The sequence below is a fragment of the Plenodomus lingam genome (assembly GCF_022343315.1).
Source record: "Plenodomus lingam strain CAN1 chromosome Unknown contig_23, whole genome shotgun sequence".
Taxonomy (NCBI): Eukaryota; Fungi; Ascomycota; class Dothideomycetes; order Pleosporales; family Leptosphaeriaceae; genus Plenodomus; species Plenodomus lingam.
Window position 1 is genome coordinate 708,711 of NW_027093940.1, and position 21,188 is coordinate 729,898.

At 52.7% G+C, this 21,188-nt stretch overlaps 7 protein-coding genes across 7 annotated transcripts; 4 read left to right on the top strand and 3 right to left on the bottom strand.

The window, feature by feature from the left end:
* Positions 1-147: 147 nt before the first annotated feature.
* Positions 148-2,625, top strand: IAQ61_005964 (uncharacterized protein; the record flags this gene model as incomplete). Its single annotated transcript, XM_003835980.2, has 1 exon — positions 148-2,625. One exon carries the CDS (start codon positions 148-150, stop codon positions 2,623-2,625), a length of 2,478 nt encoding a protein of 825 aa, XP_003836028.2.
* Positions 2,626-5,632: 3,007 nt separating this feature from the next.
* IAQ61_005965 (uncharacterized protein) lies at positions 5,633-7,411 on the top strand (the record flags this gene model as incomplete). Its single annotated transcript, XM_066097001.1, has 8 exons — positions 5,633-5,707; positions 5,871-5,972; positions 6,029-6,096; positions 6,283-6,419; positions 6,501-6,574; positions 6,665-6,704; positions 6,838-7,097; positions 7,352-7,411. 8 exons carry the CDS (start codon positions 5,633-5,635, stop codon positions 7,409-7,411), a joined length of 816 nt encoding a protein of 271 aa, XP_065952993.1.
* On the top strand, positions 7,369-8,970 carry IAQ61_005966 (uncharacterized protein; the record flags this gene model as incomplete). Its single annotated transcript, XM_003835974.2, has 2 exons — positions 7,369-8,279; positions 8,334-8,970. 2 exons carry the CDS (start codon positions 7,369-7,371, stop codon positions 8,968-8,970), a joined length of 1,548 nt encoding a protein of 515 aa, XP_003836022.2.
* Positions 8,971-10,256: 1,286 nt separating this feature from the next.
* On the bottom strand, positions 10,257-12,629 carry ERB1 (Ribosome biogenesis protein erb1; the record flags this gene model as incomplete). Its single annotated transcript, XM_003835972.2, has 1 exon — positions 10,257-12,629. The coding sequence occupies one exon, from the start codon at positions 12,627-12,629 to the stop codon at positions 10,257-10,259; it is 2,373 nt and encodes a 790-aa protein (XP_003836020.2).
* A 332-nt stretch (positions 12,630-12,961) lies between these two features.
* PRP5 (pre-mRNA processing RNA-helicase) lies at positions 12,962-16,546 on the top strand (the record flags this gene model as incomplete). The annotated part of the gene is made up of 1 exon (XM_003835971.1): positions 12,962-16,546. The coding sequence occupies one exon, from the start codon at positions 12,962-12,964 to the stop codon at positions 16,544-16,546; it is 3,585 nt and encodes a 1,194-aa protein (XP_003836019.1).
* A 1,641-nt stretch (positions 16,547-18,187) lies between these two features.
* Positions 18,188-19,010, bottom strand: PSF1 (DNA replication protein psf1; the record flags this gene model as incomplete). Its single annotated transcript, XM_066097002.1, has 3 exons — positions 18,188-18,281; positions 18,394-18,929; positions 18,984-19,010. 3 exons carry the CDS (start codon positions 19,008-19,010, stop codon positions 18,188-18,190), a joined length of 657 nt encoding a protein of 218 aa, XP_065952994.1.
* A 1,054-nt stretch (positions 19,011-20,064) lies between these two features.
* Positions 20,065-21,185, bottom strand: IAQ61_005970 (uncharacterized protein; the record flags this gene model as incomplete). Its single annotated transcript, XM_066097003.1, has 2 exons — positions 20,065-20,827; positions 20,911-21,185. The coding sequence occupies 2 exons, from the start codon at positions 21,183-21,185 to the stop codon at positions 20,065-20,067; spliced, it is 1,038 nt and encodes a 345-aa protein (XP_065952995.1).
* Between the last annotated feature and the right edge of the window lie 3 nt (positions 21,186-21,188).

The following is a 21,188-nucleotide window of genomic DNA, read 5'->3' on the forward strand; positions in this document are numbered from 1 at the left end:
CACCCCGCATTGCATGCATGATGGCAGATGGTACGATTCTAGCGATATGGTCTGTGCGCATATACACTAGGACGGCAGAAACATGTGACATGAACCTTAAATAACTTCCTGACACGACATGACCACTATTCCATCAACCTTTTCAACATGCCCACTGAATCTGAGGAAGAGCGGGCTCTTCAAATCGCGCAAAAAGCCGAATCAAGCATAACAGCAGGTGAATTGGCTGCTGCAGTGCGATATTTGCGTGAAGCTAGTAGCATTGCACCAGAACACCCACAGATCAAAGCAGCATGGGCCAAAGTACGCGAAGAAGAGGACAAGAGCGAGCTACTCACGATTTGCAAAGTCTGGGTCAAGAGTCAGGATGAGCACGACGGCGAAAGAGCTCTGATGACAATACGAAAACAGGGTCTCAAGCAGAAAGAGGCGGAACAAGCAATGGAAATTCTATTCGAGTCCAAAGGCGAAGATGATGTTCTCGATCAAGTCACGGGAGAATTACTGCAGAACCAAGGTGCGCAGATGTGGCTGGCGAATGCGGTACGAGAGCAACCGACAAGGATTTACTATGAAATGTTTGAGCGGGGCGACGATTCCATCGATGGGTTGCTCAAGGTGCTGCTCAACCGAGGCGTGTGGCCAGACGACGAAAGTTTCAAGACAGGACATAGAGACATATTCATGCTGAGTCTAGCAATGATGATGGAAGAAGCGCTCGAGCACCCAGAACGCGCTATGAAGGGCATTGCGCAGCTACTTGCTCATTACGCGGAGCATCTCAAAGGAATCATCGATGCGGACAGTTTCGATGTTATCCTCGCGTCGCTGGATATCCGACTGCCGGCCAATCTAAGGAGTCAAGCGACGCTAGCAAGTATCAAGTTGTTTGAGTTATGTCCAGATACGGCCGGAGAGCTCATCTCGAAGTTTGTGACACAGAAGGTGAAGAAGGGCGGGGCAAACGACTTGGTGATTGCATTTTCAGCAGCTGCGGCAATTTTCCCTGTAGCGATCACGGCTGCCGCAACATTGTTCCTGGCAGAGGGGTTCGTCCAGAGCCTTGCACCAGTAGTGCAGAAGAAGAAGTCGGCGAAGTTGGAGCAGGCCGCGCTTGAGCTTATCAGCGCGGCATGCACAGATAAGAATTGCAGGGATGCCATCAATCTGCATTGCAGAGAGTGGCTGGAGGATCTTGTTGCAGGAAGCCAGGACAAGAAGCGTGCAAACCTCGCTGCACTTATTCTTGTCAAGTTGGGAGAAGAGCAACCGTCTGGCGAAGGTCCACAGATTGCCACACCAGGTAAGGTCGATCAAGGCGATCTGATCGCAAGCTTCAAGTCCATGGTCATTGGTGGTGATACTTCATCAAACCAAGACTCAATCGAAGGACTAGCGTACGCCTCGCTTCAACCTAAGGTCAGAGAGGATTTGTCCAAGTCTCCCAAGTTTCTCAAACGACTGATCGAAACCATGAGTGATTCCTCATCTCCAAAAAGCATTCTCTTCGGAGGTCTTACCATCTTCGTCAATATCACCACGTACTTGCCTCTCCAATCGGAAGAGGAGAAGCGAATGGCCCAATTGAAAGATTACGCAAACGCTAAAGTCAACAAGACGCAAAAGCCTTCAGACCCAGACCCTCTTCTCGAAGATGCAAATGTCAGTATACGCTGTAAACGCGTTCTTGACGCTAACATTGTGCCTCTCCTCACACTAATCTGCAAACGCGCATCACCCTCTGTCCACACACAGTCAAGCCAGATTCTGCTGTCTCTCAGCAAGGAACCCAAGAATCGCGGGACAATGGCGCAACAAGGCGCCATAAAGCTCCTGATCCAAATCTGGGATCACATTTCCACGACTGCCTCAAATTCGACAACAGGAACAACTCCTTACCCACCCACTGCCCTCCCCACAACCGCCCAAGCTCTCTCACGCCTCCTAATCAGCATAAATCCATCTCACATCTTCAATGCTGCTCTCCCACCTACATCTGCCATTCGCCCCCTCCTAAGCCAGCTCGCTCGGACCGAAAACTCAGCATGGCAACTTCACGCTTTCGAGTCCCTACTTGCTCTCACAAATCTCGCATCGCTGGACCGCAACACACAAGACCACATCATTCGTTCCGCCTTCGACACTGTTGTTGATGACCTCCTGCTCAGCCAAAACGCAATGATTCGCCGTGCTTCCACAGAGCTCCTCTGCAACCTCATGGCTTCACCAGTGTGTATTGGTAATTTTGCAGATACATCTGAACCCCGCTCCAAACACCGTTTACATGTTCTTCTCGCCATGACAGATGTCGACGACGCTGCAACACGTTCTGCAGCTGGTGGTGCGCTCGCAATGCTCCTTTCGGTCGATTTAGCTGTGGAGGCGTTTTTGCAGCAACTAAAGAATGTAGAGTGGCTATTGGGTCTTTGCCAGGATGAAGATGAGGGTGTTAGACATCGCGGTGTAGTTTGCCTGAGGAGTGTGGTCGAGGTGGAAAAAGGAGCGACAGTCTGTAAAGAAAAAGGGGTGGTGGAAGCGTTGAGAGTGGTTCTAAAGGAAACGCGGAATCCCGAAGTTTTAAGTGTCGGCGTCGAGACGTTGAAGATGTTATTAGGCCAGGAATGAGAAAACAGGCTCGCTGTGTGGGAGGCCGAAAATGAAATGCAGTCATCGCTTTTGACGTTCATTAGACAGACGACATGAGACATAAAATTTCTCTATATCATTCATACACTAGAATTATAACCTAAGAAAAAAAAATCTTCCCATGCCACCGGCCCCCAAAACCACCCAAAATCAACACAAAAATAAAATCCCACCCCATACCCCACCCAAGCACAGCCGTCTCCGCATCAAGCAAGAAAAAAAAAGCCAAAAAGAAGGAGAAAACCACCCATCCCTGCCCTGAAACACCGATCCGCTCGTTCGCGCGCGCAACGGCCCGCCCGCCCCGTCCCCGACAAAGGACAACGCCGCACGGGAAGCGGGACGAGGACGAGGCTAAACCGCAAGTGTTTGCTGTGAAGTGGAGTATTCATTGATTCGTGTAGTATCTAAGAAAACAAGATAGGAAAAAAGAGGAAAAAAGAGGAAAAAAGACGAAAAAAGAGGAAAAAAGAAGAGAAGAAGGAAAGAGGGGAAAGGGAAAGGGAAGGTAGTGGGGGGATTGTAGATGTTGAGTTTTTCCCCTGGGTTTTTCCCCTGGGTTGGGGAAATGGTACCATAAGTAATAGGGTGTGTGGAATGCGAGAGGGGTTATCGGATGTTCGGATTCTTTGTTCCTTGGTGTGTTCTTTTTTTTTTCCAAGAGGGGGGTGGAGGGGAGGTTCGTTTTCAAATAGTAAACACTCCCCCTCTGCCCTCCCCTCTACCCCCACCACCAACACCCACTCCACCTCTTCTCCCCATACACACCCATCCCACACCCTCACAACTCCCACCAACCCCCTCAACGCGAACAGATCGCACACCGCGTCTCAATCTTGATGGTGGCTAGGATGACGCCATCGAGCCCCTTTTTGCACTTTTGCTGCACCATTTGGCCCTTTGGGCAGAGCTGTTGGAAGACCATTTCGGTGTGGCCGCAGGTGTGGGTGTAGGCGTGGTAGAAGCACATTTTTGGGGGTTTTGTTTGGAGATGGAGGGGTCTGGAGGAAGTGGTGGTGGTGGTGGTATGAGGTGGTGTGATTGAGGTTGTAAAGGGGGGATATAGGGGTACCCTCTTTTTTTTTTTGGAAGGGGAGAAAGAGCGTTTTTGGGGGGACTTTTTGGTCTTGGTGAAGGGGTTTGTGAATTGGTGAGGGTGGTTGAGGCTGGATGGCTTGGCTGGACTAGGTTGGAATGTGTGTGTCTCTTTCTGTATGTGCTGTGATAACGTGAGAATTGGAGGCTGACGGTGGTCGCCTGTATGCACGACATAGTATGTGGAGAAGTATGCTTACCCTCTTTTGGAGCCCGTGATGGTTCCCGAACGGTAGGTATGTGAGACTGAGGGGGGGAAGATTCTTATAATAGAACTATGTGTAAAAGTTGCGTTTGAGAATTGTGTTTCTCGTTTGGACAAGACCGAGTGGAGACTTGAACTTTTGTAGCCGGTATGGGCATTTGCAAAGGTACCCTATAGACATTTTTATATAAAGGATAGTTTGGCATGATGCCATATTTTTTTTGGTGGTTCCCATTGATTGTGTGGATTGTGCAGTTTGATCTTCCTACGGGTGGATGGTGATGCGAGCTGATCAAAGCTTCGAATCTCTGACATTTGCGTTACTTGCTGGCGCCACGGGGAAACGCTGCTAAGCAAAACCACTACCAAAACATGGCGAGAGGGTCAGCAGACGATATTACTTCCTAGTCTTACCAACCGGAGATATTCTCCTAGATATTCTTTATTGCCCCATGGAGGAGTGCGAGCCGGTACCGGAGGGGTGTGCGTATATTAGAAATGGTCGATACTCGGAGTTCTCAGGTGACACGGTCGCGTGCTGATTCGGATAGTCCCATCGGGTGTGCAGAGGGCCAAACTCCTTAAGCTGGCAATCGTGACATTACATGGTCAAATTGGTGTCACAGCGACAGTGACAAAGAACAATCAGACTCTTTGTTTGATTTGCTGGCTGTCGTACTTTACCGAAAAGTAGTTGTTTTCCTGGACTACCGTCCTGCCTACCGCGTTTGACATACTATGTACATCGGCTTCAACGCTTGCCTCCCGCAGTCAAGGCGATGGAGCGGACGGGTGTTCAAAGAACGGATCCTCATACCTACCATAACTAGCCACTGACGGCAGGATCGGATCCAGTCGCTTGGCTACCTTCAAGACGTCTTCGCACTTTTGGGGAAACTTGTAGAACACTGCTGTCCGCATACAAAGCACCGTGGCGCAATCCAAGTAGGATTTGGACGAGGCTGTTTAGTGACGACGATGTTTGTTCAAGTTGGCGCCATGGCGTTGGCTAAGTATTTTTTGATCATTCGAACCAATCAACGTACGGCTTCACCGCTAATCCAAACTACCTACTAGGCCGGCACTGGTGGGCATAGCAGCGCATATGACGAAACGATACACTGAAGGTTGTTGTACTAGTTCCCCCTAAAGCTCTTGGATGCTCGTCGAATGGCCAGAAGGAGGAGGTATAATCGGCCATCTTATTGATACTTGTTGCTATCTACCAGGCTGGGGGGTGCATGCTGCTGCTCCACCGAGTCCACCCCACGATGGCCTTGGACTTGCAGAAGGGCTGACGGTGGCGGGACCTGCAGTATATGTCCGGAAGACGGTCAGTCAATACCTCCCGTGTTCTTCTTCTGCCGGGGCCGCTGGGGATGTTGAGAGTCGGGCCTTGACAGCTCAAGCGCGTGCTGGCCGTGGCTGACGCTCAAGTGCCATGATTAGGGCTGCTGAAAGAAGGTTCGAGGAGAGACAATGGACGAGAGAGTACTGTATGCACCCCACGAAGCTGTGGAACGATGCGCTGGCACACGGTTGTCGTTCGTCTGAGACATGAGCATGAGGCACACACAATACATACAGCCCTGCAAGATGCGTGCTGGCAGCGTCGAGGCGCGGCGACCGTGGCAGAGGCGTTGACGTCGTCGAGGAAGAGAAAGTTGATATGACAAAGCTCCGACAATGGCCTACTACATAGCCCCAGTGCCAGCTGGCAACGCCTCCATCTCGACTATCCAAGGCACGCCCAAGTACCTTGTATGCAAGCGACAGGTGTAGTCTAGCGGAGGAGCGTAGCGTTTTGACACGTCAACCCACCATTCCTACCGTCCCCGTCGCTCGCCTGTCGGTGGATGGACGCAGGACCTGCACCTGCATTTCCACGAGGCCGGGAAGCGTGGGCGGATTGATACTACTCTAGCAGCGGGTTCCTTTTGTGTTGGCCCTTGTCTTTTTCTCTCCTTTCTTCGTCATCGTCATACCCGTTCGTGGCTGCGTTTCTGTTGCGAGCCATTCGATTGCAGTGCGCCCGTTCGCCCGTTCACCTTTGTCCCTACCTAGCTCTAACACCGAGCCCAGGGCAGGCGCAAGAGAGAAACCAAGAAGAAAACAGAAGCGCGTCTTCGTACCCAGGCCAAGCCGAGAAAGTGTGTTTGCTGTCCGCTGTCCGCTGTTCGCTGTTCGCTGTACATACATTCAGTCAGTCGGGATACAAGTTCTGGGAGGGCGTTGTGTGCGGCCGAATTCGCTTCCTCGGCAGCTCAACCCAGCTGCACTGACCGTCTGCACACCGCCTGGCAGACACAGCGCGCGCCTCTTAACCATCGTCGCAGGACCTCGCGCGTTGGCCACTGGAAGCTGAAGGGAAAAGAAAAAAAAGTCGCAATGCGCTGTCCGAGGCCTCAGGAAACCGCCGTCCCAGCCACAATTGCAGCTCGACTCCATGTTGGACGTCTGCTACCGGTAGCCCGTTAGCCCGTCACATCAAAAAAGGCCGCCGTTCGCCTTGTGCTGTGCGCGCTTCCATTGGCTCTGTCTGCTGGCATCCCAGTCGTCGTCGAATGGGAAGACAGCATCGACTCGCAGGCAGAGAACAAACAGGCTCGCGACCTGTCCCTTTCAGAGGTATCTTCCATCCTCTTTGCAAGCCCTGCCACGCCGATGGGGGGTGGGCTTGTTGACCATCTCGAGGCCACATCACTGACAGTTGGCCAGATCCTAGCCAGACTCTTCAGGCGCATAGAACGACCATTCTGTACATGATCAACCGTTGGCCCAACTCTACTCTCCCCCCCCCCAAACTCTTGTTTTTATATCTGTACATTGTACTATAATCACCATCACCATCAATCACCTAATCCAGCTATCCTCCGACTGCCGCCTACTAGCATACCCAGTCGGCCTTCCAGTGTCAATCGCCGACTCGGGGGTCATCACGAGTATTGCTATTCACTGCCCAAAACTACGCGCACGGTCACCTCATCGGCTGTCGAAACACATCAATTGGCCAGCAGTGCTTGTTCTCCTCTCAGGCCCTCATCTGCCCCCGGCGCTGTCAACCAAAGGCGTCATCGGTCGGCCTGGGCCGGGCTGCACGGTGTCTATCCAGCCTGGGGATACAGCGCAACGGTCCGGGTTGGCGGTTAGTGTGAGTGGATCCATCACCTTCTTCATGAGCCTTCTTCACTGCTCAGTCTCAAAATCCACCAACGCGTCTCTATACAGTCACTGAGATCAGGTCCTCTGAACGTCAATTGGTATCACAGTCATCTGTATACATTTTTCCCTCAGTGCTTGGTGTTGAGCGCGTTCACAACCCCATTTGCACGTTCCTACTTCGTCCATCATCCATCCATCCATCCATCCTCCTTACCCAAGTCACATACTGACGAGTCGCAACAGACCCGGATTCCTAGACGATGGCCTCTTTGGACTTTGATCAAAAATTCCTTGGCCGAATAGCAAAGCAGACGGCGGAATCCAATCCTTTCCTCTCCGACGCTCTCTATCAGATCCTGGGCCTATCTGTCCTACTAGCTAGGAGACTGATTCGCGCCAGGAAGCTCCGCAAACTGGATCCGACGCGAGACACACCCTCACTCTCGGCGTATCAGCACATACTATGGATGTCTCGAGAGGGCTTGTCCATATTGGAGCTCTATGTGCTCCCGTATGCGCAAGACAATCAGCATGGCCCTGAGTGTAGAGTGCTGAGCGTCAAGTTGCGCGCGAGCTTCTACCACATCTTCTGTCTGTTCCACAATCAGCCGCCCGTCACCGCGGCCAATCTGGGATCCACTGATCCTCGACTACCTGGTGGGCCCCCTTTACCGAATTCTCCTAGGCGCAAGAATGATCCCGGGCTCTCCCCTTCATCAAAGCGTGCAGGAAAGCAGCCTACATTGCGTGAACCAATCAATTCCATGGTCTCAGAATCATCGTTTGTTACCAATCCTTACGCAGGAGCCGGAGGACCGGTTGGAACACCGTCACCTGGGCCGACGATCAATGCGCCACCAGGACTGAATCCTATACCAATTCCGCAGCCTTCTTCCTTCATTCTACCTCCTCTGAACTTTGTACCCTTGGCCGGTGGCTACTTCACTACAGCCACTTCATATGCTACGAGTTATCTACCAGGGTCCCATCCCTTGCGCTTGTCAGTCGCACTTGAACACAGCGCGTTTCTGTGGGACTGTCTACATGATCATGATGGGTCGCGACGCATCGCTCGCCGTGCGATTAAGGATGTTTATCGAGCTCAAGAAGCCATGGATGACACAGAGTTTGAAGATGCTGCCGAACTTGTTAGCATTCTCGGTAGGATGATGTACGTCCATACCATCGCTCATCATTACTTGCCACTGAACTGACAATTATATAGGAAGCGCAAAAGCTGGGAAGGCACACCTCGATTGGGAGGCATGGGAAGCCCCGAGCCACAAGGTCCCCCTCAAACAAGTGGTGGCGCAACTGAACAAGCAAGTAGAACTGCATTCCCGCCTCCGCAACACAGTCCTCAAGCCAGCAGACGGGCAGCCGAAGCACCTCCGAGCATAGATACTTCCGCTCAGATCCAGGCCAGGGGCACGACTCGCAGTCGCGGTACCTCAGCCAGTACGTCTGCCCCACGAGCAAAGGAGGGTGGCAGCCACGAGATCACGCCACGTGTAGAGACACAACGCCATGCACGAGTAGGGAGCCAAGGTACTACACCACCGCGTGCACGACACACGAGACACACGAGTATGGAAAGCGGCGCGAGCACAACGCCCAGGGCGCCACCAGTTGGTGGGCGCTCTCCTGCAACGCCATCGACGGTCCGTTCCACCTACCAACCGCCTGGCAGTAGCCCATCCTATAAAGGAACACCCCAATTGGGAAGCGCAACACCCTTCTCAATGAGCGCAGCTGCAACACTCGTCTCGGAGCAGGCCCGCTACTCACCTGGTCTGCGTCGATCACCGCCTGCATGGCCATCGCCGTCTCAGGAAACTCCACGCTCGCACCAGCAAAGGTGACTCGCAGCGACGGGACAGGAAAAGCAAAGAAAGATGGAGGTTCAATGGACTTCCAACCAAGAAGCCGACATTGTCCTCCTGCCCTCGACACAGCCCTCTTCTGTATCCTCGACACCCGTGGACTACACAAATACCAAGATGCTGTAGTTGTCTGGGTTAAAACAACCTCTAGATTCTGTCCCGTCCGCGCAGCTATTCTGCGCCTTTCCTTTATACGGTTTCGATATCCTTGGCGTCGAAATCATCGTCGACTATCCCCTCTCATACCACATCGTATCATGCCACCCCCACCCCACCACCACTCGTCGATACAACATCGAACCATATTATATCATACCACTCCTCACCACACCACACCTGTACAACAAACCCCGCCGTTTCAAACCCACCAACCACGACCTCCATACCCGCACCCCCTTCTTCGACTCGGTTTCCCCTCCCATCTCTCTCCACAGCATACCAGATCACCACCGGAAACACCCCCTCTCATCCATCCTTAACTAATCCTCCAACCACAAATTACCAAATCGACACGGCGTTCCCCACCGGCCATCTTTTTATTCCCCTCCTCTTTGGTACACACACGAGCGGCTTCGCATCAAAACACATACCACATTACCTGGACTCTTCTCGCTGCTTTTGGTCAGGTTAGTCTAGTCTGGTCCCGTGCCGCATTTTCTGGCCGGATGCAAGAGTCCTTTTTAGATTTTATTCTTGTTGGATTTCTGGATCAGGGGCCGCGGCCTTGCTGTGAATGGCTTGCTCTGTTGCTGGGTATCGGATATACATTTTTTTTTTACTGTTTTGGATCTGGGATTTTTTTTGCCTCTTGGAACTTGGACTTTGCACTTGAGAGACTTTGGAGTGGTGTTTTGTGATTTTGTGTGGGGGTGTTGTTGTGTTTTATGTGATTTGGGTGGTGTACTGACGTTGTAGATGTGTTTGGTTGGGTATCTTTTATCTTGCGTATACTGCTGATTCCCTGTTGTTCGGGGTGATTGATTTCGCTTGGGGTGGAGAAGTGTGGTTTGCTCTTGTTCAGATGAGCGGTACTCACTTCTTGTAATTGTGTTTTATGATGGAGATTCTGGATTTGACAGATGCGATACTGATATCTGACTTGTTTGCAGGTAGGTAGGTGGACAGGTAGGTAATTCTCAGGACATTGCAGAGAGACAGACAGACATAATGGAATTATTCTGCCATTGGGTCCAATTAAAAACGCCCTTGAATGCGAACACTATACCCTACACCCCCATCCTACACAAAAAGTATACACATCCATCTCAACACCACAACCTAATCGTCCCATCCGCCCCCGCACTAACACACCACGGCTCCCTAGGATGCCACTCGACATCCATGACACCCAGACGACTCCTAACCCGATGCCCCCTCAACACCTTGAGCGGCACAATCGTCGCATTCTCCATGAGATCGCCGACAACCTTGCCATGGAAAATCTGCAAACTGCCATCGTCACTTGCGTCTGCAAACAGCGGGAGGCCACCCTGATGGAAGCGCACGGCGCGAATGGCCTGCTTATGGAAGCGCAGGGTCTTGTAGGGTTTATTGGAGAGGTCGAGGTCGTGCCAGAGGAGGCGCTTGTCGTAGGTGCCTACGATGAGATTGTCGCCGCCGGGATGGACGTCGATGCTCGAGATCCATTTTGCGCCTGGCTGTAGGATCTTGACGAGTTCCTGCTTGGCGAGGTCGTAGCTGCGGATTGTGTTGCGGGTGGCGACGAAGAAGATTGCTTTCGAGGGGTGGAATTGGGCTGTTTGCGCGATGCCTTTGAGGCGGCGGAAGGGGAGTTGGGTGAGGTGTTTGGAGACGGTGTGGATAGCGACCGAAGAGGATTGGCCACGTGGGGAGACGGTGGCGAAGTAGTCGCCGCGGCGGTGCCAGTTGATGACCTTGACGGCTGAGCGGACTTCGACTTGGATGAGGACGCCCTTGGCCTCTAGACGTGCGCCGGGGCGGGTCCATTTTCCGGGCGCGACTTTGGGGGGCTCGCTGGGGGCCGTGGTGCTGGGTTTGGAAGTGGCATAGCCCCACCCTGCGTCGAGGACGGAGCGCGAGGCTTGCTCAATGTCGGGGGAGAGGAGGGTGAAGGGGATGATGAGGTAAATGTTCTCTCCCGAGGCAGCGGCCACGATGCATGCATCTTTTGTAGGACGCCATTGGACTGCGTCGACGGCTTCCTCGGAGGAGAGCTTTGCGTTCCAAACCTGGCGGCCAGTGAGGAGCTCCCAGATTCGTACGTAGCCATCGTCTCCGCCACTAGCCACGAAGATGCCTTGAGGATCGATGGAGATACATCGTACGCGGCCTTCTTGGCCACGGAAGATTGCCGCACAGGCTGTTGGGAAGGGCTTGAGATCTTCAGGATCTGGGAGCTTGGGTAGAAGGGATTCGGGATCGATGTTGAGCCGGTTTCTTCGTATACGTGGGGCAAGGTAAAGATCCAGACTGCGCTCGAAACGTTCCTTAACAAAAGTCTCGTAACCGGGTACCTTGCGCAGTGCATCGAAGTTCTTGGGCAAGAACTCCCTCTCGCGATCCTCCTCATCTTGCTCCAGCCACGCTTGCTCTTCAGCCTTGTCTGGCAGGTACTCAGGGGGTGGGTGATAGCTTGCTTCGTAGCCTGGCGGAGGTAGTTTGGGCGCAGGAATGTGCATCGAGTTGTCAGGCCGGGGCTTCTCGTTGGCCCATATGTCGAAGTTGAACTCGTCCTGCTCTTCTTCTCGCTCATCTGGGGCCCTGTAGGGTTGGATGCGACCTTCTCTAATGGCCTTGACAATCTTCATGACGCGCTTAGCCTCGTGTTTCGACGGAATGAACCGCCGTTTGGGTTCGGGCGCCGCGCTCAGAGGCATGACTTCTTGGTTGACACCAGAGAAGTAAGCCACCATGTCGGGATAGGGATCATAGCCATCTTCCACCACTTCATTCCTTGTGAGTCTCTTCAACACGTCCAGCTCTTCCTCTGACAAATTCAGTGGCTTTCCTGTCTGGGGATCTGTGAGGCCGGTCCAGCCCTTGGGTATGTCGATGCTGTCTAGCAGGGCATCGAGTGCTTCGCCCTTGGCCGGTCGCATAATCTTCTTGCCGTTGATGTCATATCCGATATGTGGATACTCGTCGTAGTATTTGAGCGGAATGTTACCGATCGTGTTGACTGCTTCGGCATCGGAATCGTCAGACTCGTAGACAGGGTCGATCTCCTTGTAGATGTAGCGGGTATTGCCATGCGCATCGGTTGTGACGGTGTAATTGGGCTTCAAGTCTTCGTTATCAGAGTCGAGGCCACCATTCGCGCCTGCATCCAAGTCCATGTCATGCGTTGCCTGGCCCTTGTTGCGCTGGAGAGAGGCGCCGGAGGTGTTTAGGTTGCGTATCTGTTCGCGAATCTGCTTCTCGTCGCTGTCGGGGTCATCCTCTTCATCCTCTTCCTCATCTTCATCTGAAAGCCCCTCGATCACACTGCTTGCATCGGTATCTTCCTCGTCTTCCTCCTCTGCCTGACTGTCCTCGGAGTCGTCTTCAGAATGCGACAAGATGCCCTCCAGAAGCCCATCGGCAAGTTCTTCCTCCGAATCGCTCGGCGGGGGCACTGGACGGGTCACGACCTTTCTCTTGCGCGGATTGACAGACATTGCAGCGATATGTCGTTGTTTTTGGGCCTTCACTGCTCCCGAGTTGCACCTTCCCAATTTTTTTTGGATGCCAAGATTTCGCTGCAGCTAAAATTACTAGCGCCAATGCACGTGTGGAGCCTTTAGCCAAGAGGAAGGCACGACCGCCGCAAGTTCTCCAACCTAACCTTTGACCTGGACGCAAACTCGGCGACAGTCATTTGCTCGCACTACCCTCACCAACGATCCATTTTAAGGCTGCTAGCAACTTATCTTTCCTCGAAGACGCCTGACTGCTATAATACGACACTACTCCACTGATTGCAGACAGTAATCCACCAAGACCAGCCGCAATGGCGACGCGCCATGCTGATACTTCAAGGTACGACCGCGATCGAGGACGTTACTCTCCACCACGCCGTGGTCGTGATAGGTCGCCTGCTGGACGCCGAGATCGTTCGCGCGATCGCCATGGTGACCGCCATGGTGACCGCTATGTAGCAGGAGGAGGTGCTGGTGGTGGTGGCAGCGACGGCCGCGGTGGTGGTGGAGCGGGCCCCCGTGTGAGGGACGACCGCGACCGCCGGGACAGAGACAGAGGAGTCGACCGCCGTGATGACAGGCGTGATGATCGCCGTGATGACCGCCGTGACCGCGATAGCTATCGTCGCCGTTCCCGTTCTCCACCTCGCCGGGATCGTGACCGCTCTCGAGACAGATACGGTGATCGCTACAGGCGTGGAGACCGTGAACGTCCATACGATGATCGTGACAGGTACGACGGTGGGAGACGTTCTACTTCTCGTCGACCCGGTTCATCGCGCGCTTCGGGTACACCGGCGCCAGATGCCAGGCGTGACGGCGACAGGCGAAGCAGTACATCGTACGACGACAAGAAGAAGACACCAGAGCAGATTGCAAAAGACAAGCTCGCTGAGCGGGCTGCAAAGCTAGCCGAATGGAAGAAGCGCAATGCGGAGCGCCTGGCCAAAGACAAGCCCGACACTCCTGGCAACGAAGCTTCGCCTGCCATCACCGCACCGTCGACACCCACGGTTGCTGGTGCTTCACCTGCTGCGAGTGAGGCGAAAGCAAACACTCCCAAGACTAAAGTCCTCCAGAAGATTCCTACTGAGAAAGGCAAGCAGAAGCAGCCGGAGAAGCCGACCTTCAAGATTGATGAGTCGGCCGCCGCGAGGCCACTGCTTGCGAAGCCTGCAGGCACACCCGTTACCAACGCGGCTGCCAACCAGTCTGCGGTCAAAGCTAATGGCAACATGGGCACCTTCGGACTCAAGGCCAAGACTGCTGCGGAAGTCGAGGCGGAAAGCTCCAAGAAGGCCTTGCTCGATGATGATATCGATACTAGGAGGCGCAAGCCCCAAGCTTTCCCAACCTTCGCCCCTCTCGATGAGCCTGAGCATGCAGCTGACGCAGACGAAGACGATGCGATGAGCGCCATTCACAGCGACAATGAGGAGAGCAACGCACAGCTCCAAGCTCGTCTGGAGGAGCGCCGGGCAGAGATCGCTAACGCGAGTGCGGAGATGGAAGACACTGTCATGGAAGAAGCCCCAGTCGCCGCCGAATCTGGCGAGAAGATGGAAGTTGACGATGACGCAGGCGCTGAAGAAGCAGAAGACGTTGACCCTCTTGACGCCTACATGGCCGACCTTAACGATGCGCAGCCTGGCCCTGCGGGTCCAGGTGAACCCATGTTCAACGACGACCTCGAACCAGAACAGACATCTGTCGAAGCAGAAGACCTTCTCGCTCTTCGCGCCGCCAGGAAAAAGAAGAAGGAAGTGCCCATCGTCGACCACGCCAAAGTTGAGTACGAGCCATTCCGCAAAGACTTCTACACTGAGCCAGCCGAAATTAGCCAAATGACACCAGAAGAGGTCGCCGATCTCCGTCACGAACTCGATGGAATCAAAGTCAAGCCAGATGATGTTCCCCGACCGGTTACAAAGTGGGCTCAGATGGGCTTGCTGCAAGCCACTATGGATGTCTTTACGCGCGTACGTTATGAGCGCCCCACTTCCATTCAGGCACAAGCTATCCCCATTGCTGAGTCTGGCCGTGACCTTATCGGTGTAGCCAAAACTGGCTCTGGAAAGACACTTGCATTCGGTATTCCCATGATTCGTCATATTCTTGATCAGCGCCCACTCAAGGGTTCCGATGGACCTATTGGTCTTATTCTTGCTCCTACTCGAGAACTTTCTCTGCAAATTGTCAGTGAGCTGAAGCCTTTTCTCAGTGCTTCCAATATCACGATCAAGTGTGCTTATGGTGGCCAACCTATCTCTGATCAGATTGCCATGATCAAGCGAGGCGGTATCCACATTTTATGCGCCACTGCGGGACGACTCATTGATCTGTTGCAAAGCAACTCGGGTCGAGTGCTCAATTTCAAACGCATTACATACGTTGTGCTTGATGAGGCTGACCGCATGTTCGACATGGGCTTTGAGCCTCAAGTGATGAAGATCCTTGCAACTATCCGTCCAGACCGTCAGACTATTCTCTTCTCTGCTACGTTTCCCAAGAGCATGGCTTCGCTAGCCCGCAAAGCTCTGAATAAGCCTGCAGAAGTCATCATCGGTGGTCGCAGCAAGGTTGCTCCTGAAATCACTCAAATCATCGAGTTTGTTCCCCCATCTTACGAGAAGAAGATTGCCAAGCTGCTACTACATCTCGGCCAAGTCTTCTCTGAGAATGAGAACTCGCAAGTATTGATCTTCACCGAACGACAGGAGACTGCTGAGGATCTTTTGTCAAAGCTTTTCAAGGTTTCTTATCTATCTGTGAACACAATTCACGGCGCAAAAGATCAGACTGATCGTAACGAAGCTCTCAATGATTTCAAACAAGGTGTCCTTTCTATTCTCATCGCTACGTCTGTCGCAGCTCGCGGGCTTGATGTTCCCGGCCTTGCACTGGTGTTCAATTTTGACTGCCCTACACATTTGGAAGATTACGTCCACCGCTGTGGACGTACTGGACGTGCTGGCAATAAAGGGACTGCCATAACTTTGATCGAAGACCCTGGTCAGGAGCGCTTTGCTGTTCATGTCGTCAAAGCTTTGAAGGAGAGCGATACTGAAGTGCCGGAACAACTACAAAGGATGGCTGACGCATTCCATGAGAAGGCCAAGACGGGTGCTGAAAAGTACTACGGCGGTTTCGGTGGCAAGGGTCTTGACAAGCTTGATGCTGCACGTGCTTTTGAGAAGAAGATTCAGAAACGCGCACTTAAGATCGAAGGCGTGGAGAGTGACGAAGAGGAGGAAGTTAAATTACCTGTAATTAAGGCGGCCGAAGGCTCTGCTACTGCTACTGCTACTGCTACAGTTCCTGCTTCTGCTGCTGGTACTGGCACCGTTACCGCCAAGTCTGCTGACGCAACCGCAGCTGATGAGGACACACCGACTTGGATGAAGCTGCTTAACAGCAAGATCATTGTTAAGAAGACTGAACGGCCGGAAGCCGCGCCCAGCGGTGCCCCAATGTCTCGCAGAGAAAAGGCCATGCTAGCTGCCCAAAAGGTCGACGGTCGTCTTAGCAAGAAGGGCGCGATCCATGCTGGTCAACCTATCGACAACAAGGGTCCGGATGCAGGTCTCTACCACGCCACCATTGAGATCAACGACTTCCCGCAAAAGGCTCGCTGGGCCGTTACCAACCGTACGAACGTTGCGAAGATCCTCGAACAGACTGGTGTGTCGATCACCACCAAAGGTACCTTCCATCCACCAGGAAAAGAGCCGGCAGAGGGCGAACAACCCAAATTGTACATCTTAGTTGAGGGTGATACGGAAAATGTAGTCACGGAAGCTATGATGGAACTCACGCGTCTGCTGCGCGAGGGCACCATTGCAGCGGAGGAAGCAGCGGCACAAACCCGGGTTCCTGGGCGTTACAGCGTCATCTAAGAGTTACAGCATCATTTGAGGAACTTTACTCACCTCGAGGTATATTTCAACCCCAAAGAATATCTTGCTTGGATCGGTGCGATTTGCATCGAGAGGCTGGTGATTGGCTTTGTCTTTCTGGTCTGGGTTGGGATGGTGGCATTGGCGAGGTGTTCAGGCCGGGGCTTTCAACGGGAAAAAACCTACACGAGACGGAACATCTTCAACCTCCGCCAATACTTCAGGCCTTTCCAAGTAAGTTCATCCCTCTAACCGAGACTGCTGCTCAGCGGTCCTTACCACTTTCTCTTGATTCACATAATGTCTCGCAGCACCGGCCTTCCCTTCTGATGGTCCTCGGCTCGACCGCTGTGTGTCTACTGCGCCTTCTACAAGCTTCACCATTGCGAAAACGACTTGGGCTCCGATTACTTATCACGCGTCCTTGATGAGCGGCTCATATTGACGGGTGCGGCTTTTTCACCGATTTATGTCATGCATGTTCCATCTTGGCCTAATGTCGGTAACCTCAGTCGCCTCATTACCTAGGAACGATTCTTGTTGGTGGTGGTCATGCGGGTGGAATAATGGATAGTCATGGGTTGCATGAAAATGAAGGGACTATGCGTTCACCTTGGAGGCATGGGGCGTCTACTGTTAGTCTTAGACAGATAACTATAATGAGACGACATCCAAAAAAACGTTAGAACATCCATGACAGTGATTGATGATTCGAGATTAATTTATGACGTCCTCGAGCCAAGAGCAGAGACTAGGGTCAGTCGAATTCACATTGGGATGGGTACTTGATTCGATAACAACAGTCTAATTCCTTCACCGCCGATGTCAATTCCCACCGAATCGCATGCACTTAATCGAGGCCCTTGCGTACACAGTAAGAGTGGTGCATCTAAGAGCGGCGAGCGCAGATACTCGTGCCGCAAAGATGCAGGTCGATACAGCAGGGTTCGGGTACTGCGCAGATAGATCTCTCTGCACTTGTCTTACCAGGAACAAAGGTAAACACAGCCATCAAGGCTACGTAGAAAAGCCAATTCCCAGGGTAGACGAGAGGAGGGGATACCGCGATTGAACCCCCCATCTTGCCATTCTCGGGTCCGGTTGGAGGAGCGCACAAAGTCACGCCTCGGGTTTTGTGCGCACAGCCTTGCCGTCACCATGGAACATATCTGTGCTTTATGGGGAAACCCTTTGGGCGCCCCAGCATATGCTAACCCGATTGTTGAGGCACCGACAACCTGAGATTGAGGCCATACTAAAGCACAGGGTCCGCTTCTGGAGTAAGGCGCGCAGCGTGATGTTGGGTTAGGCCAACTTAATTTCGATACTAATGCACTTTGCACCCAAGTTCTGGGCGGCTAAGTAGGATGAGGATCCTTGACGCTCGTGCGAAAGCAAGCAGATCCCGGGCTAGTGACACGCCCATGGAGTGGGAAGAATGTTTCTACGCAAGCGTTGCGAGTTTTAGACGCGTGTAATCAACTCGCCCAAGAAAGTGAGTGCCGTGTATGCGTCTCAGTGGCATGGAGGTCTGAAGGATTCGGAGACGCAGGTTTTCTAGAAGGCCGTCTCGTGGATAGGTAACCGAAGCATGTATCACACAGCAATAATGATCGCTTTCACGAACCCTTACCGAATCCTTCAGCTAAGGCGTTGAAGATATCCCTGTGCAATCAAACGTTCGACGTCGCCTTGGCGGACATAGAATTGACTGTTCTTGGTGAGAGTGATGGACCTGCATTGCATTTTGTCAATATCTTCCTTCCAAGTATTATCTGAATGGGGATGGAGGGCATTGCTGTGTGTTGACATGGAAATATGCAAGACAGAGCGCACAGATGACGTACCCGTACTCGGTTTGAATTTCACCCGCATCCTTCAGCACGCGCACATCGATGAATAGGTCGCGCGGGGGCTCCAGACTGCCTGTGAGATCAATGTCTGTCCATTGGCCCTTATACGCGGCAAGTAGGTCGCTATATTGCCGCACATACTCTTCCTCCTCGGGACTCAGACTGCTCTCCTCACCACCTTTTCCACCCATGCCTGCGTCTCTTGGCCGTTCCCCATTTGCGTTTGCATTGCTGGTGCCCTGTTGCTCAAGCACGTCCACACCGTCCCAGCAGTACTCTTCCAACTTATCACTACGCACGCGATGGTACGCCAGTAAGCAGCGCTTGTTACGTCGCATACACAGGTGATTGACGAGCAATGCGCATGCGGTCTCCGGAGCGTCCTTGGGATCGAAAGAGCCGCTATATGGCGCGAGGATGATGGACACGTCCTTGTCGAGATCACGAACTTCACGGACGATAGAGCGCACTAATTCTGTGGCATAAGGAGGGAGGTGCGGAAGGGCTTGGGTGCGTTTGGCATTTTGGACCTGGGGGTTTACGGTCAGACAATGTTGGTATGGATGGGGAATGGGGCTGAGTACCAGTTTGTTGGCTGCTTCACCATACATTATGGAAGCTGCAATTTCTAGTATAACACTGTTACTGGGGAGGGGGGTGGTTGAGATATCAAAGCTCTTGTTGTTCGTGTCGAATTGTGCAGGTGGGTTGGTATCAAGCTTGTACCGGTACAATTGGGCAAATTGTAGAAGTCCCCAGCCAACGATGGAGTCGCAAATGGTCAGAAGAGAGCTCAGAGAGTGTGTGAGAGAGTGAGATATATTGCCAATGACACGTTGAAATGGGAACCCTTGTGGTCTTTCCATGTGAATATGTGGGACCCCTCATCTTCCTCGCAGCAGGCGCGTTTGTGTCGCGAAAGGCAGGTGGGGCCGCGAGCTTCACGTCCGTGCACCGTTTCGAGTCCAACGTCATGCGACGAGACTTTCCTGCCGCCTGGGTGGGTGGCATGCCATCTGACCATGGGACCGCCCAGACATGGCATAGCCTAACTAGATAGGGCAACCACCGGCGAACCGTCTTATACTTAACCAAGGTTTCTTATACTATTAGCCACGCTACTATACTAGAAGCTCAAGATATCAACAATGCATGGAAACTGGAGTAGTCACGATCCAGTTTCTTAGAAGCGCTTACGCCTCTTGCTTCCTGATATTGGAGATTCGCGAGGAACATGTGAGAGAGCTCGCGACGTCTCTCTTTGTGATCAAGGTGGATGGGAAGCCACATTAAAACCCACCCAGGTTTACTTTCACGCTGAAGGATGCATTCAACCTAAATGCCAGTGCAGTTTTCCTGTCTGTAGTATGCGACACGGTCAATAAAAGTACTGAACGTATGGCGGAAGTAGCAGGGCTAAGGGCAGACTGTGTCTCGATGGCTTTTGGTTGGGATGGGGCGAGGGTCAAACTGCCAATGCGCCTGGGGAGAGGATTTGAGCTTCAAAGAAGGCTTTTCAGAGCGAATGCAGCTTGAGGCTATCTCCTGAAAGCAGTGTCACGATGGGCTTCGCGCAAAGAAGGTGAAGTGGATCGAGTGCGAATATTCATCTACATGCTAGGCGTGTCAATATCAACAGAAAAACCCTAGTCCTCGGATTCGCATTCACAGAAGAGTTGAACATCTTAAAAGCTTCTCTAGCTGCTCCACAATGGCGTCCTTGAAACGGCCACAGCCCCATAGCAGAATCTTATGGAGAAAGTGTACAAGAATCCTCGAGTCTGGACTCAGTGTTGTGCGACATGATTTGAAACAGTACATATGAAATGCTCCATGATGCAAAAAGTGCACAGCTAGCTCGTGTGTTGGACCTGCAGTTACGAGAGAAAAGCAGAGCGCTGGAATCTGTTGCATTCCCGTCACGCACTCAGCAGTCGAGCTAGCGTTCCAGTCTGCCTGATTGCTCAGGTCTCGCAGGATCGTGAGCATACACGCCCCACTGATAGCAGCTTGATTCTGCGCACATACTACACTGCCATTGAGACTCTGGCCCTTCGCCTCCACGATCAAAAATGGAAATCGGGTTCCCATATCAGCTGCATGCGGATCACTCAGAATTGAGGCGGCCGCCTGGTGATCAACAAGCCGCCGCTGCTGCCGGCCTTCGAATCCAGTATGTGCAAGCGCAACTGTGATATCGGGTTTTGGTGTCGATATATGGTATGGATCTGCGGCTTCTGAACTGGTAGTAGGTGTGACAGATGGTGTAGATGAGGGCAGTGACGGCGCAGACGCATTAAAAATGGAGGCGGCAGTATTTGCAGCTTCAGTCGGATCGAAATCGGGTAGGGCACTTTGTGATGAGCGTGGCGTACGCGTGTCGCGATCATCGTCGTCCCAGTGGATCGTCCGGCGATGAGCCCATTGGCTTAAGGGTCGGGTTCCATACTGGTACAGGAAGTCAGCTTTTTGTCATAGATGTTCGCATGCAGCAAATTACGTTTTTCCGACATGTGCACCTTCAATCCGCCAGCCGCTTGATGCTCCGACAGCGTCCTTAAAAGCCCAAATAGGCTTGCCTTCCAATCGCCCTCGAGTGAGCATTCACGTGCATTCCGTTGTGAATCAGACCGGTACCGTTCTGCTACGTCGCTGCAGTGTGGCTCATCTGCCGAATTTATCACATGATCCTCCAATGATGTAACTCCAAGTATTCGTCGCAGTTCGCTGTCGACTGCAGGCGGGAGGTCGCCCAAGTTGTCAACAAAAACGTTGGCGTGATGCATATT